At 41.2% G+C, this 14,755-nt stretch overlaps 1 protein-coding gene across 3 annotated transcripts in view; it reads left to right on the top strand.

The window, feature by feature from the left end:
* Positions 1-14,755, top strand: part of RGL1 (ral guanine nucleotide dissociation stimulator like 1) — a 281,803-nt gene that overhangs the window by 244,612 nt on the left and 22,436 nt on the right. For all 3 annotated transcript variants that reach the window (XM_032291631.1, XM_032291629.1, XM_032291630.1), the window contains 5 exons: positions 1,869-1,953; positions 7,603-7,692; positions 9,915-10,001; positions 12,149-12,181; positions 14,421-14,542. In XM_032291631.1, the coding sequence (XP_032147522.1) occupies positions 1,869-1,953; positions 7,603-7,692; positions 9,915-10,001; positions 12,149-12,181; positions 14,421-14,542 (417 nt within the window). The remainder of the gene's footprint in view (positions 1-1,868; positions 1,954-7,602; positions 7,693-9,914; positions 10,002-12,148; positions 12,182-14,420; positions 14,543-14,755) is intronic.

Below are 14,755 nucleotides of genomic sequence, written 5' to 3'. Positions count from 1 at the left end.
GTTAAAATGTAGCCTCACTGGATTGATTGCAACCTTGTCTGATTGCCATGAAAGGTAATCTTGCCGTTCTTTGGTGGTTGATAAAAAGAACACTAAGGAAAGTCATGTAACCAGCCTAAGATTTCTTCCACAGCAAGTTTGAGACTAAAACACGAGCAGAAAAAGTAATGGACTTGTATCTCAGTCTCCTTGGTTGCCATATGAGAAGGTTTATTCTAGCTGGCTTTTAAAACTATTTTCTAAAGACAAATGAAAAACCCTCTAAACTGCATTCTGAATAACGTTTCCGGTTTGTTTCTTAGTTTGTATGTGTTTTAGCAAGGACACTACAGAAGCGTCACAGTTCCTTAGAGAAGACACTTCTATATCAGCTTTACATGTTCTCCATTGCATCTATACATGGTGCATCCATACAATGGAATATTATTCAGGCATAAAAGGAGTGCAGTACTGGTACATGGTGTAATGTGAAGGAACCTTGAAAACATGCTAAATTAAAGAAGCCAGCCACAACAGCTGCACATCATATACTTGGACTTATATATGAAGTGTCCAGAATCAGCAAATCTGTAGACACAGAATGTAGATCAGGAGTTGCTAGAGCTGGGGCTGGGAGGACGGTAGGGTCACAGGGTGATAGCTAAAGGGCAGAGGGCTTCCTTTTAGGGTGATAAAATCTTCTAAAATTGATTATGGTGATGACTGCACAACTCTGAATATACTAAAAAGCACTGGACTGTACACTTCAATGATATGTGGCTTAGATTGCAATAAAGCTGTTATTTTAAAAAAGAAAAGGAAAAAGATATCCTATTTTGTTATCACTTTCTCTATAATCCTTTACATTTATAGCTTTCAGTAGACAGAGAGAATATCTATTTATTTCTCTTCATTTAGGGCCACATATAACTAATTTTGAAATAATTTTCTCTAAAATATGAATAGCTTAATGGTTTTCATTATTATTTAGAGTAATCTTACATTCACTATAAAACAAACAGGCTCTTAATAATGGTTTTTTTCATAATAATGAAAATGTTGCATATATAGTGATATTGCCCCTATTAATTCTTTGTTTTCAGAATTATGCACTCATTAACCCTGGAGGGTGTGTAGAGAAAACCATGAGGCTGACAGAGTATGTAGTGTCCTGGAAAGGGAGCGGGCAGAGCAGGTGCTTTGTGTCTGTGGTTTCACTCACTTTCCTAGCAGTCCCATAAAAGCGCTGTCATATTTCCCTTGTAGAGACGAGAAAATTGAAGCTTAGCAAAGTTAAGCAGCATGTCCGGGATCATTCAGAAAGTGAGTGGAGAGTTGCAGTTGGAACTCACCACCTCTGGCTGCAGAGCCCATCCTGGTTCCAACATTCTCCTCTGACTCTCAGAGTGAATGCTAGCCTGTGAGCTAGAAAATCTGGGTTCTATACCTGCAACTCTCAGCAGTTATTCGTGGAAATTTGGGCATATCCCTGGTTCTGTCTTCATCTCTAAACTTAGGGGCCTGGCCAAGATGGCCTCCTAGATCTGTGGGCTCTGTGTGTGTTGCTAACAATTTTTTTTTTTAACTTACAAGAATATGTCCTAATTGAACAACTTGATGCCCTAATTGAATAATCCTTTTTTATGATTATAACATACATGGCTAGGAAATATACCTCTCTCCACATGGGTGGCCAAGCACACCTTAAAAGAAATAAGCTACCCACATAAAAAAAAAAATTCACTGGCCTCATCTGTGTTTACAGTACCCACCAACCCTGAGATCAGCACAATCCCTCCTCAAACGTGGGTCTGGAGGACAGCTGGGCCGAAGATGTCCGGTTATTCCTAACTCTTCACTGTTAATATTTTCTTAATCCCTTTTCATAGGGACCCAATGCTGATGTTTGAAGAACTTTCAGATATCTTCTCAGACCATAATAACCATTTGACCAGCCGCGAGCTGCTGATGAAGGTGAGGCTCTTGGTGAGGGTGCTGGGTAGCTCTGGAATCCATTCAAGGAAGAGTAGCGTGGGCTCCTTAAGTTCCTTCGACCCGGAAGAAAGCCTAAGATAACTAGAGGCAAAAAGTTTTCAAAATGCAGAATCTAAGAAACTTGGGGCTAAGAAAATTCCAAGTCCAGTTGAGTCCTCTCTTTCTACCTCCCTTAGCTTTTCCGTTATGCAAGAAGATTGTGAAACTTGAGTTCATATGGGCATGTATCTCCTTAACAAGCTACTCTGCAAATACCAAGTGCTGGCAGTTAGGTGGGTGAGAGGCCCTGGAATATCCCTTCTCAGCAAAACGTCTCCTAGAATGACAGAGGCCAAGCCTGCCTGCAATTCCACTTCCTTTATTTGGACTAAATTGCACAATCTGTCAGTCAGCAGCATTTATTGAACACCAAGTAAGTGCTGACTTAGGAATGACACACTAGGTAAAGGTATAGCTTAGTTCATTTTCTCTCTCCAGACATTTGTTGAATGCCTACTATTTGTAAAGCTTTGAACCTGCCTCTAGAAATATAAGGATGACTAACACAGACCCTGTTTCCTGGAGTTTACCTTCTAATTGCAGTAAATAGACACTAAACAACAAGAATAAACAGACAAAAAGAAAACAGCTTATGAACAATCATCAGAGGGGAACTAGCATAGACCAAATACTGTCCTCATAGCCTTTCTATAAAGTACATGTTATCATCATCATTTTGTAGATAGTCAAGACTCAAAGGGATAGTAAACTGCCTTAAGGCATACAACTGATAGGTGGTAGAGCTAAAATATGAATGCAATCTGGTGAGACTCTAAAACCTGTGCTTTTGTCAACAAGACATAAAGCTATTTCCTCTGACCTTTTGGGAGTAGGGTACAGGATGGATCAGGTCCAGCTTCATAGAGAAGGTAAATTAGTAATTCCATAAATATTGGTTGAGCACCCATTAGGTGTTGGAAATATAACCATATTAAAGGCCATGTTTGATCTTAAGAGAATTGTAGTCTCATGGGGGAGGTAAAACACTTATAAAATAGTGTGATATTTCCTACCATAGGGGAAAGTCCTGAACTGGGCAATCAAAAGATGTGACTCTTGTCCTTAATCTCCTTCTCTGTAAATGGGAGCCAGTCATCGTATTTGATCTCTTGATCCTTTGCTGTGAGGATTGATTATGGTAAAATACCTATAAGTGGTACGCAAATTTATTTTTAGTATTTGGTGAGCTGTGTTCATGTACAAGCAAAGTATGCATAACAAATGAAAATGAATAGATTATAAGCTGCATATTTGAGCTTAGGGAAAATATTTGGAGTAGAAGTGAAACTCAGGTAGAGGTGGGGTTCATAAGAAAAGGCATCCAGGTGATAACTCTTAGGATAGTCGATCCTGTAAGGGCATTTGTTATGGTCTTCATGACTGTTCCTGTCCTATGTCCTACGTATCCTTCATGTCTCAGTGTAGACGCCTCCTTTTCTGGAAGCCTTCTATGACACTCTCAGGCCTGGTTAGGTGCCTTCCCCTATGCCCCAGGAGAAGCTGTCGTTTCTCTGTCCTGGCACTTACCACATGCTCTATTGGATCTGCCTGTCTCTTTACTGGTCTGCAGGCCTCTTGCAGGCAGGGGCTGTGTATGTCTTTTCACTTTGTATCCCTAATGCCCAACCAGTGCCTGGCATGCAGTAAGTGTTCAGAAATTATTGTTTGGCTACATGAATTGATGGGTCTTATCATCCATATGACTTTTTAACAATATGTTCACTATTAGCTTTCTTGGAGTAGGTGATATGAGCAGGGCAGTATATGCTAATGTCTGACTTTGGATTTGGACTACCTGATTAGCTGCACACTAAACAATGATTGCTGAGGTTGTGTTACTCCCTGCTTCACATCCCCCTGGCTTTGCATACTTTAAATGGAAACCCATCTGGCTGGAAGGAGATGGCTTATGGTCTCCCGGTCAGCAGTACGAAGCTACACTAACTGGAGCCACACATTCAAATCCCAATAGCCCTGAGTCACCCTTCCAAAGCAGATAAATTGAATACTGTGCCGCTCATTGCCTGGTGGCAGCCGTCTGGCTGAAGCCTCAGAAGCAAAGCTGTATCTAGACATTAAAGATGCCATAAACCTTTCTTAAATGCAGAAGTTATTCCAGTACTCTAAGTTAAATTTCTTATAGATATGGCTCAAATTCCAAAGAAATGAACAACTTGGCTGTGAATGCATGTGGTCTGTGTGTCATCATTAATGATAGTGAAATGTTTTGGGCAGTCCATGTGTATCTGTGCGTTCCCTTCCAATCATCTTTGTTAATCATTCGTCACGTGAAGTGTATGATTCTGAGTGTTAATTGCTAGCACATTTTAAAAAATGGAATCAAGGTACTTAGGTTCTCAAAAGTGTCTCTAGAAAACATTACTGGCCTCTGTTTCTAACATGTTACCTCTGGTTTTATACTGATTTATTGTTTGGTAATAATATAATAGTTTTATTTTATTTTATTTTAGTTTAGTTTAGTTTTTGTAGAGATGCAGTCTCACTATTTTTCTCAGGCTGGTCTCGAACTCCTGGGCTCTTAGTTTTAAATGACCTAACTTCTCTTCTTCTGGGAAGATGTAATGTGCCACTTACATAATACGGCCCAGGCAACATGATAATTAGCAAAAATCTGTGGTTTTCCTTTTAACTGTTTTTAAAAATGTTTTCATTTCTTCTCAAAGAGTATTTTAAATCTGGTGTGTCCTTATGATTTCTGAAATCTAGATAATTCTAAGCAGGTGAATTATAGTCTGTAAATTTCAAAACATCAGGAAAGAAAGCAGAATGCCACCAAATCTTGGTTCTCATGACTCTTGGCAAGAATATTTTCTGGTTGACCTGATACAAAGGGCTGCTAGAAAGCCCCAGAAATTCAACCCTGATGGGGACGTATGTTCAGTGACACTTCAAAACATGCTAAACTCAAAGTCAGAGCAAAAGCCTGTTACAAGTGTGACAGTTTGGAGCTGTAATTGCTGGTAGCTATACTGAGCTTCAGCTAACCAACATTTACTGAGATGGATCCAGAGTCACCAGTAGACAAGTTCCTTCTAAACTTAGTGGAAGGGGGCCCTCTGAAGCCCAGGACAACGTGGATGAGGTAGCTGAACTCTGCTAAAGATGGATATAAAGAAAAGGTGAGACTTGACCAAGCCATTTGCACTACAGAGAGGGAGAGGGAAAAAGGAGGACGGGGGGTGGGGGGACAAAAGGAGAGAAGGAGGGAGTAGGAGATTGACAGAGGAAGAGGGAGGTTTGGCATTTATCCAAACATAGGTGGTGATTAAAGTCACGAGATTAGATAATATTTCCAAAGACGTGAGTACAGCAAAAAACAAGAGGATGATTTGACAAGAAGAAGAATCACTAAGAGAATATGAGGACAGCAGAAGAGGAGGGGGAGAGAATGAGTTATGCCGTCACAAAAGCCTATGAAAACTTCCAAGGATGTTCAAGGGATTGGTGTTGTGAGACATTGCAGAGTAGGAAATTTGGGGCTGAGGAAGGAAAAACTGAAACTACTGTATGTGGAGATAAGTGGATTTTCAGTTACATCTCATTTGGAATAACTGGCCCTCATCAGTCTTTAGATCTCCAGGAGGGATGAAGTCTCATGCTCATGAAATCATAAAGTCATGAAATCAGCAAGCTCTCCATCTCAGGTCTTTCTCTCTCCTGCCGAATGAGAAGGTTGTCCTAAGTGCTCTTTTGAGATCCCTTCCATCTCTTCTATTCTGTGATTCTTAGGAGCCTTTTAACTTTTCAGAAATCCTCTTTAGGAATTTTAGTTATGTCTACAATAAATTTCCCATACATTATTCCTCTGCCCATGATTGACATACTCGAGGGAGACCAGAAGGACCAACACACTGGCAAGAGATGGGCACTCATATTCAAGTCAGACAGAACTGATTTCTAACCCTAAGCAAATTCTCAAGAATTTGTGAGGACTCACAACTACCTAGCACAGGAAAGGCACATATTAGGCTGCTTTCTTTTTTTTAGACGTGGGGTGTTACTGTGTTGCTCAGGTTGGAGTTGAACTCCTGGGCTCAAGCAACCTTCCTGCCTCAGCCTCCTGAGTAGCTAGGACTACAGGCGCACGCCACCATGTCCAGGAGAAGCTATTTTCATTCATCCCTGGAAAAGTCTGTGAGTAGGAGGTCATTAACAGTTGCTCTTCTTATTATCATTTGTGATGGGAAGAACTTACATAGATAATGAGTCACTGAGGGTTCTGCCCCCAGTGGTATACCTGGGACCTGAGTTAAGGCTGGCAAAAGATGGAACGTGTTGATGTTCTATCACTATCAGCAAGGCCAAGCCACTGAAAAAAATGCTTTTGCAGCTGTACAGTAGTGGAAGGTCACATGCTGTGGTAATATATAAATCTGAGAAAAAGTGACTAAGGAAAAACTAGTATAGAAGTCATCTACTACTGAGTTGTGAAATATACCACCCCCCACCACCCATTCATGCACTTCCTGGAAAATGGGAACTTAACAAGACCCCGAAACCACAAAACCAAAAACAGTGTTCAGTCAGCAAACTCATGATTACTCATCACGTAGAAGAGTTTGTTGTTACAATCAGCAGGAGGAGAGAAAGGGTAGCCATGTGTCCTCAGGCACCAGGAGGAAGGATTGATTTGTGAGTGTCCCAGACATGAGAGGCAATTTAGAAGAACTGACTGGTGGCTGGGGACGTATGAAAGTTTGGCTTTCATGGATTGGTCATGTAGCACAATACTGGACTTCCTCAGAAAACTTCCGGTGCAAAAGTTTCATTTAGCTAAGAAATGCCACAGAAATAGTCCCTTTCTTTCACAGAATGCTGGCACATCCATTTCAGGCCAAGATCGAGAAATCACAAAATGTACAGAGGAAGTCGATCTTTGTTTTCAGGATATCTGATTACTTTGAGTTTAATTTGGGATCTGTAAAAATGTCTTCATTTATGAGAATTGCCTGGTTTGTACTGAGGATTGATTTTATAACCAGATCAAGTGATCTTTCTACAAAGTAAGGAGAAGACCAGCTGTGGTGGCTCACACCTATAATCCTAGCACTTTCAGAGACTGAGGCAGGCAAATCACCTGAGATCAAAAGTTCAAGACCAGCCTAGCCAACATGGCAAAGCCCCATCTCTCCAAAAAAAAATAAATTAATTAAATAAAATACAAAAATTAGGCATGGTGGCACATTCCTGTAATCCTAGCTACTTGGGAGGCTGAGGCATGAGAATGGCTTGAACCCAGGAGACAGAGGTTGCAGTGAGCTGAGATCATGCCACTGCACTCTAGCCTGGGTGTCAGAGCGAGACTCCATCTCAAAAAAAGAAAGAAAGAAAAGAAACAAAAACAAGATAATCCAAGACCACCAGCCTCATTATAAATAGACAACAACTTGCAACAAGCCAGTCAAGTATATGCATAATATGCATCATGAGAGCCTGCTGGAGGCCTCTTCATTTTGCATTCTGAGCAAGAGTTGTGCAGGGTTGTATGCGAGAAACTAGGTGCCTCTGTACTGCTCTCCACTGCGGCATCCTATATCAGTTTCCTCTGTGTGGACTTCTGTTTCTTAGGAAGGAACCTCAAAATTTGCAAACCTGGACAGCAGTGTGAAAGAAAACCAGAAGCGTACCCAGAGGCGGCTGCAGCTCCAGAAGGACATGGTATGTCTGGCCCTTGTCTTCCCTGAGAGCTCACAGAGGAGAAGGGCCATGTGTGGCCGGGCTCCCACATGGCACTGGCACCTTCAGTCTACAGGGCACCCAGGCTTTCAGAAACGGGCTCCCATTCTCTACCTCATTTGCTCTCAGCAGCCCTGGGAGGTCTGTAGGAGAGAGATGATTACCCCCATTCGACCAGTAGGAAGTAAGCACTGGGTTGCTAATCCTGTTTTCTGGAAACGTTGTTTTCTGAAGGTGAGGGGGAGCCTACAGCAGGTAGACTTCCCTCCTTCTTGCAGTCTCTTCTACCCACTCCTGCGCTTAGAAGCTGTTCCACCTTGGCCTGAAGGGCTCCTGAGCTTCCTACTGTAGTCAGCTTCTGATGCAAGGTGACCAAGGAGAAAGAGGGTGTCTTTTTCACAGGGCACTGGGCCTTGTACTCAGAGATCTTTTCATTTGTTCTAAACCCGCTAGTCATTACCCAGCTCTCCTTACTAATCCCTAGGCTAACCAAATCTTTATGTTTTTCAGTATTTAAAGGAGCGTCATGCCTCCATCCTTAAGACTGAAAGATAGTTATTTATTTTAAACTCCTGACTTTTAGCATAAAGTGTGGAAGACCAGAGGAGGGAGATTAGAGACTGACAAGCTAAATATTCTGCTTTAAGAGGATTTTCTCCTTCTTTGGAAAGCTGAGTATAAGAAATGTTTTTGAATGATAGGACTCTTCTGCAACATGAAGCCTATGAAACATTCACAGTGTTACAAACTTTTTTGGTTGTTCAAAGACAAGCTAAAAATAGATGATACAAAAAAGTAGATTATTTTAGTTCAGGATGAGACCTTGTACACAGAATGGGAAGGACACGCTGCGGCTGACAGTGAGTTCCTGAAGGACCAAACCCTCTTTGGTGTGAACCTCGCCAAGCAGGTCTGGCTGAGGAAGCGGCCCGCCTCCTGTCAGGCAGCCTGGCTGTGCCCTGGTTGAGGCTTTGCATTCCTGTAATTGGCTTGATGAGATTTAGTATAAGGGATCCATGGGGACCCCTTTTTACTTTTCCTTCAGGATGATTGGTGCCTTGGTGGCTCCGTGAAGAGAGATGATTTTGAAGGAGATTTAGTGAAATGAGTATAGTGTATCCCTGCTGTTGTAGGTACAAGTACCTCCACCTTCCTTTCCAACTTTTTCTTCTGTAATAATTTTAGATTTACAGAAAAACTGCAAAGCTGGGAGTACAGTTTCCCTCATTGTTAAATATCTTCTAAAACCATAGCACATTTGTCAATACTAAGGAACTGACACAGACATAATACTATTAACTAAAATCTAGACTTTGTTTGGATTTTACCAGTTTTCCGCTAGTATCTTCTGTCCCAGTTCCCAACCTGGCATACCACACTGTGTTGCGTTGTCTGTCATCCCAGTCTCTTCTGGTCTACGACAGTGCTTCTTTGGTTTTTTTTTTAGGACCTCAGTGGTCTTAAGGAGTCCATCCAGGTACCCTGTAGAATGTTCGCAGTCTATAGTTGTCTGCTATTTTCTAGTGATTAGACTGAGCTTGTGGATTTTTAGAAAGAATATCACAGAGTGCTGTGCCCTTCTCGTTACATCATATCAAGGAGTGAATGAATGTTTTCAGTGTGACATCTGGTGCCATGTTGATGGTGACATGAATCATGTTGACCTTTATCACTTAGCTAAGGTAGAGTTTGCCAGGTTCTCTCTTAGAAGTTACTATTTTTCTCTTTCCCTCCTCTGTTCTTTGGGAGTGAGTCGCTAAGTCTAGCCCAAGGGGTCACTTTAAGAGTGAGCGCCGCCATACTCTTGTGGTACATATTTCTCCATGTACTACAGCCAGTGGTGAGGCCATCACCATCCAGTGCCATTCCAAACTACCAGGAACGTCCACATGCTCTCAAAGAGAACACACATCCTTCTCATTTGAGCCAAAGCAAAACATAAACCCCGCAGTCAACATTTTTGAACAGATGTACATGATCTCCTGGCTTTAAGGCTTGGTTTTCATGACTTTGAAAGTTAGACACCAGATCATGGAGTTTCTATCCTATTTGTGTAGAAATTTTAAAAATGCTATTCATGGAGGTTAGCACCACTGGCCTCCAATTAGGCCTTGAATACATCCATTTGCTCCAGCATGAAGGTTCCTAAAACTCTTCAACTTTTCAATAACAGTAAAGACAGTTTTGCTTTGGTTGCTCTTCAGGGTGTGATGCAGGGAACTGTGCCCTACCTGGGCACCTTCCTGACCGACCTGACCATGCTTGACACTGCCCTGCAGGACTACATCGAGGTGAGTTCCATGTGGATGGTGTGATTGGGCCTGTGGCCTTCTCACTGGATATCCCAAAGAGTAATTTAAACTTCTGTTTATATCTTTTGAAGGTCCAAAAGTACATGGCACTGTGCTAGCTGTTAGGAGGAATACAAAGAATAACACCAAAGGCTAACACCAGAAGTGACTCAAAATCCAGTAGAAGGAATAGTGTATCAAAATGAGCAGTGATCAATAGTAGTCATAGAAATTCAAACAAATGCATTGCGAGAGCACAGGAGATCACAATTAATTCTCCTTTTTTTTTTTTTTGAGATGGAGTTGTACTCTTGTTGCCCAAACTGGAGTGCAATGGCATGATCTCAGCTCACTGCAACCTCTGCCTCCCAAATTCAAGTGATTTTCCTGCCTCGGCATACTGAGTAGCTGGGATTACAGGCGTGCCACTGTGCCCAGCTAATTTTTTGTATTTTTAGTAGAAATAGGTTTCACCATATTAGCCAGGCTAGTCTCGAACTCCTCACCACAGGTGGTCTGCCTGCCTTGGCTTCCCAAAATGTTGAGATTACAGGCGTAAGCCACCATGCCCTGCCTACAATTAATTCTTATGAGGGATTGTGATGAAAAGGGCTTATGAAAGAGTCAGTTTGGGTTTGAACAAGACTTTAAGGCCAGGTGTGGTGGGTCACACCTGTAATCCCAGCACTTTGGAAGGCCGAGGCAGGCAAATTACCTGAGGTCAGGAGTTCGAGACCAGCTTGGCCAATGTGGTGAAACCCTGTCCCTATGGAAAATACAAAAGTTAGCTGGGTGTGGTGCACATACCTGTAGTCCTAGCTACTCAGGAGGCTGAGCTAGGAGAATTGCTCAAACCTGGGAGGCAGAGGTTGCAGTGAGCCTAGATTGTGCCACCGTACTCCAGCCTGGGTAACAGAGCAAGACTCCATCTCAAAAGATAAACAAAAATCCCCGAAAATTAGCCTGGCATGATGATGGGCACCTGTAATTCCAACTACTCTGGAGACGGAGGCAGGAGAATCGCTTGACCCTGGGAGGTGGAGGTTGCAGTGAGCCAAGGTCGCGCTACTGCACTCCAGCCTAGGTACCAAAGTAAGACGCTGTCTCAAAAATTAAAAAAAAAACCCATAAGACTTTAATGTTGAGTAGGACTACTTGATGGGGTAGGGAGTTAGTCAAATCTGTGATTTTTTCAAATATGCTTTTCTTTTTGTATTGCTACCTGCTGTAAAGTATTTCTCTCTCTCTCTCCCCCCTCCCTCTTTCTCTCCCCCATCTCTCCACCCCCACTTCCCTCATCTCCCTCTTTTCTGAAAGGAAAATACGTGAAAATTCAGATAAACAACTTGTTAGTAGCAGCAATAAGATATTAAGTGAAGAAGAAATTTCAAATTTGCAATGAGATTGAAAGATTACTTGTACATTTGGGAATATCCTACCCCTGGTTTGCATATGCAGCCAGCCTGCCTTTCCTGTCTCTTAATTGGAAAGAGTAGGAGTTGTTTTGCTTAGCTCTGCTTGCCTCTGGGCTTGCCACAGCGTTGTGGACATGTTTATTCATTTTGCATTTCCCGACCTCTGTGTCTCCTCACATCCTCTTCCTCAGCTTATCTCAGGAAACACCCATCAGTGTTGGGGAATTCTGGGGAGTAACCAGAGATTTAGATGTTAAATTCAGCCTACTGAGAATAGGAGCTGAGGGGATGAAGAATTGAAACCTAACTTTTCATGATGCTACAGAGAAATGACTTCCCTTTTGATAAAACATATGAGTCAATGACCATCTGTTTTAGTTACTTTTGGTAAAGGAAAAAAGTGTAATGGAATATTTACCCAAGCTTTTATCTTTAGTGGTTCTGTAAATGTCTTTGAATCCTGATTTGTAGTTATTTATCATTACTATTTTAGTTGGTTTCAGATGTTTCAAGAGAAGGCTTTCTGCCTGTCCTGCCTTATAATAATAAATTAAAAATTTGTAAAAGCAAAACAGGATTCTCTTCTTCCACAGTAGCCATAATTATAGCATCATTGATAATTGTGACTTTATCACTCCTTTGATCTGTTTTAATGTGACCTAACAACACAAGGTTGTGTTTTAAAGAAGCTTGGTTGGTCACTCTCTTTTTTTTTTTTTTAATTTCTTTTAGGGTGGACTGATAAACTTTGAGAAAAGGAGAAGGGTAAGTAGAGTTGTTGGCTGTGGCTTTCTGTTTTCCTTTGAACATAAAAAAAAATGAAAGAAATTGGGACTTAAGCTTTTTTGTAGAGGCAGAAAAAAATGAGTTAGCACCTACTGAACATTTATCATATACTGGTTTGCTTGGCATGCTCCCATGCATTATCCCCCGTGAGCCCCGTGAGGTAGTTTTATCATCCTCAGTTCAAAGGTGTGGAAGCTAGGACTCGAGATTAAGTTACTGGACCAGAACCTCTTGGTGGCGAAGCCAGGGTTCTCATCCTGTCCTGATGGGCCAAGGCCCACACTTTTTCCCCGCCCACTCCTTATCTCCTTTACAGTTACCTTCAGCAGTAGCAGGCTTGCCCCTATAATTAATAACAATGTATTGTATACTTGAAGATTTCTAAGAGAGCAGACTTTACCTATTCTAACCACAGATAACTATGTGAAGTAGTGTGTATGTTAGTAGCTTGATTTAGCCATTCCGCAGTGTCTACATGTTTCAGAACATCATGTTGCAACCATAAATACCAACAGTTTTTAAATTTGCCAGTTAAAATAAAAACCAGGTTTACCCTATTAAGGATAAGGGGTTTCCGATGAGTAAATATCATAGAAGAGTTCATAGAGATGGCAAACTCTTGTGGACGTGTTTAAGAGAGGAAAGGAAATGGTCTTCATTTTAGGTGTAGGTATTTACTCTTTTACTTTCCTGTCAGTATAGGAAGGTGTGCTCAACATCAATTTGAGTCTTTCTGTGGATAGCACTGTTCTGAACTGTGCTGTTCAAGATAAAACAGTTTTGAAATTTTTCGGTGATTTTTGTATTCAAATGGTATATTTAAATAGATATTTAAAAGACTCAAAGGAAAATGAGTGAGCAAAATAATAACTTCACCCTCTAGTACTCTCATTGTTCCTTGGTACTTCCACATTCCACAAATACTGTCTACCTAACCTGAGGGGTTTAGGAATTGCAGCAGAGAAAGACCAGAGCTCCCTGCCCTCATAAAGTTCACAATCCAGGAGAGAGATAGACAAATAAATAGGCAGTTAAAATACAAGCTGACCAGGGTTTGTGAGCAGAAGTAGTGGGGCTTAGACAAGCATATAGGTGGGTATCTATCTCCAACTTGTAGGGCTAGAGAATCTTCCAGCAGAAAATGACATTGAAGAGAAAACCAAAAAGGCATAGAGGGGCTGAACCAAGCTGAGCTCATCAGTAACAAGATACTAACCTGGACAAATAACTTTCTGTTCCTTGTAGACTACACTTTTCTCTTTAGTATGAGGGTAAATATTCCTTGAGGATATTAAGACCAAGGGCTGAGGTCACTGGATGGAAAGCTGAGTCTTGGAGAGTCTGCCAGGTCCTGAGTTCCTTCTGTCATGTCCTATAATGTTAGAAAATTCAGTTATTGCCCCTCAGTGCCCCTCTTTGTCCTTTAATGTCAGAATAACCCTGGTTAGTACCTCTTTCCCTTTTAGACTAGGATGTTAAGCTTTTGGAAAGTTTGACTATAAAACTTAAACCTAAAGCTTATACCCATTGCTGACTTTAAAAATTTTTTGTTGAAACATCTAAAGTATAAATAATTTTTGACATAATTACGCATTTGCCTCTCTGTGAGTTTTAAAAGACTTAGTTAGATGATTTACTGGCATAGTAAAAACCTGAGGATTCAGGAAATCTAAACATTCAAGTTTATGAGACCCAGGACTATTTAGATATTCAGCCCTCCCAAAACGTATTTGTTAAGGGGTAAAGGTTGAAGAAGATGGAGATGGGAAACTTGGGAGCTTCCCGACTTAAAGTATCTGTTTTCTTTATTTTTTAAGAAATAGGAATAGAAATTTTTCATATATTTTATGAAGTCCTTAAAAATCACTTTTCTATCCCAAGTATGAACTGAAAAAGAGAAAAAGGAAGCCACTGTGACTTTACACAGTGACTAGTTCAGGCTGCTTTGGGAGCTTGCTTTGTTCATACAAATTGCTTTCTCAAGGAGAAAAGAGGATTAAAAATTAAAGCATACAAGGACTTTGGAGATTCCAAGTTAGAATTTTTAAGAGTTAGTCAGCTCCTTTATTTTTAAGGAAGCAGTATTTCAGAATCCTCCTAGATGGTTTTCTTAATCTTTTATCCTAATGTGGTGTGTTTTCATGTTGAAAAGATCTATATTTGGTTGGCCTTATTATTCTGTCTTTTTTTAAAATTTTTGGTATTCTGTCTGCTTTAGGAATTTGAAGTGATTGCCCAAATAAAGCTCTTACAGTCTGCCTGCAACAGCTATTGTATGACCCCAGACCAAAAGTTCATCCAGTGGTTCCAGAGGCAGCAGCTCCTGACAGAGGAGGAGAGGTGGGCTGACCTGTCGTTCGTCCGGGTAGAACTGGAGCATTGGCAAGAGAAATGCCGCATTGAATACCTTGCTGGGTCATTTAATTAATAACTGTTTAGTGAGCAGCTGCTAGGTTCCAGGTCCTTGGTTTTCAAAGGTGCATGGTGTGGCAGGAAAAGCTGAGTGGTAGCACCAAGCTGTGCTTTCAGACTCCTGCTTGGCCACGTATTTAT

This window comes from Sapajus apella, unplaced genomic scaffold (genome assembly GCF_009761245.1).
Source record: "Sapajus apella isolate SASKATOON/1434 unplaced genomic scaffold, GSC_monkey_1.0 scaffold25, whole genome shotgun sequence".
Lineage (NCBI taxonomy): Eukaryota > Metazoa > Chordata > Mammalia > Primates > Cebidae > Sapajus > Sapajus apella.
This window is presented reverse-complemented; position numbering and strand designations above follow the sequence as displayed.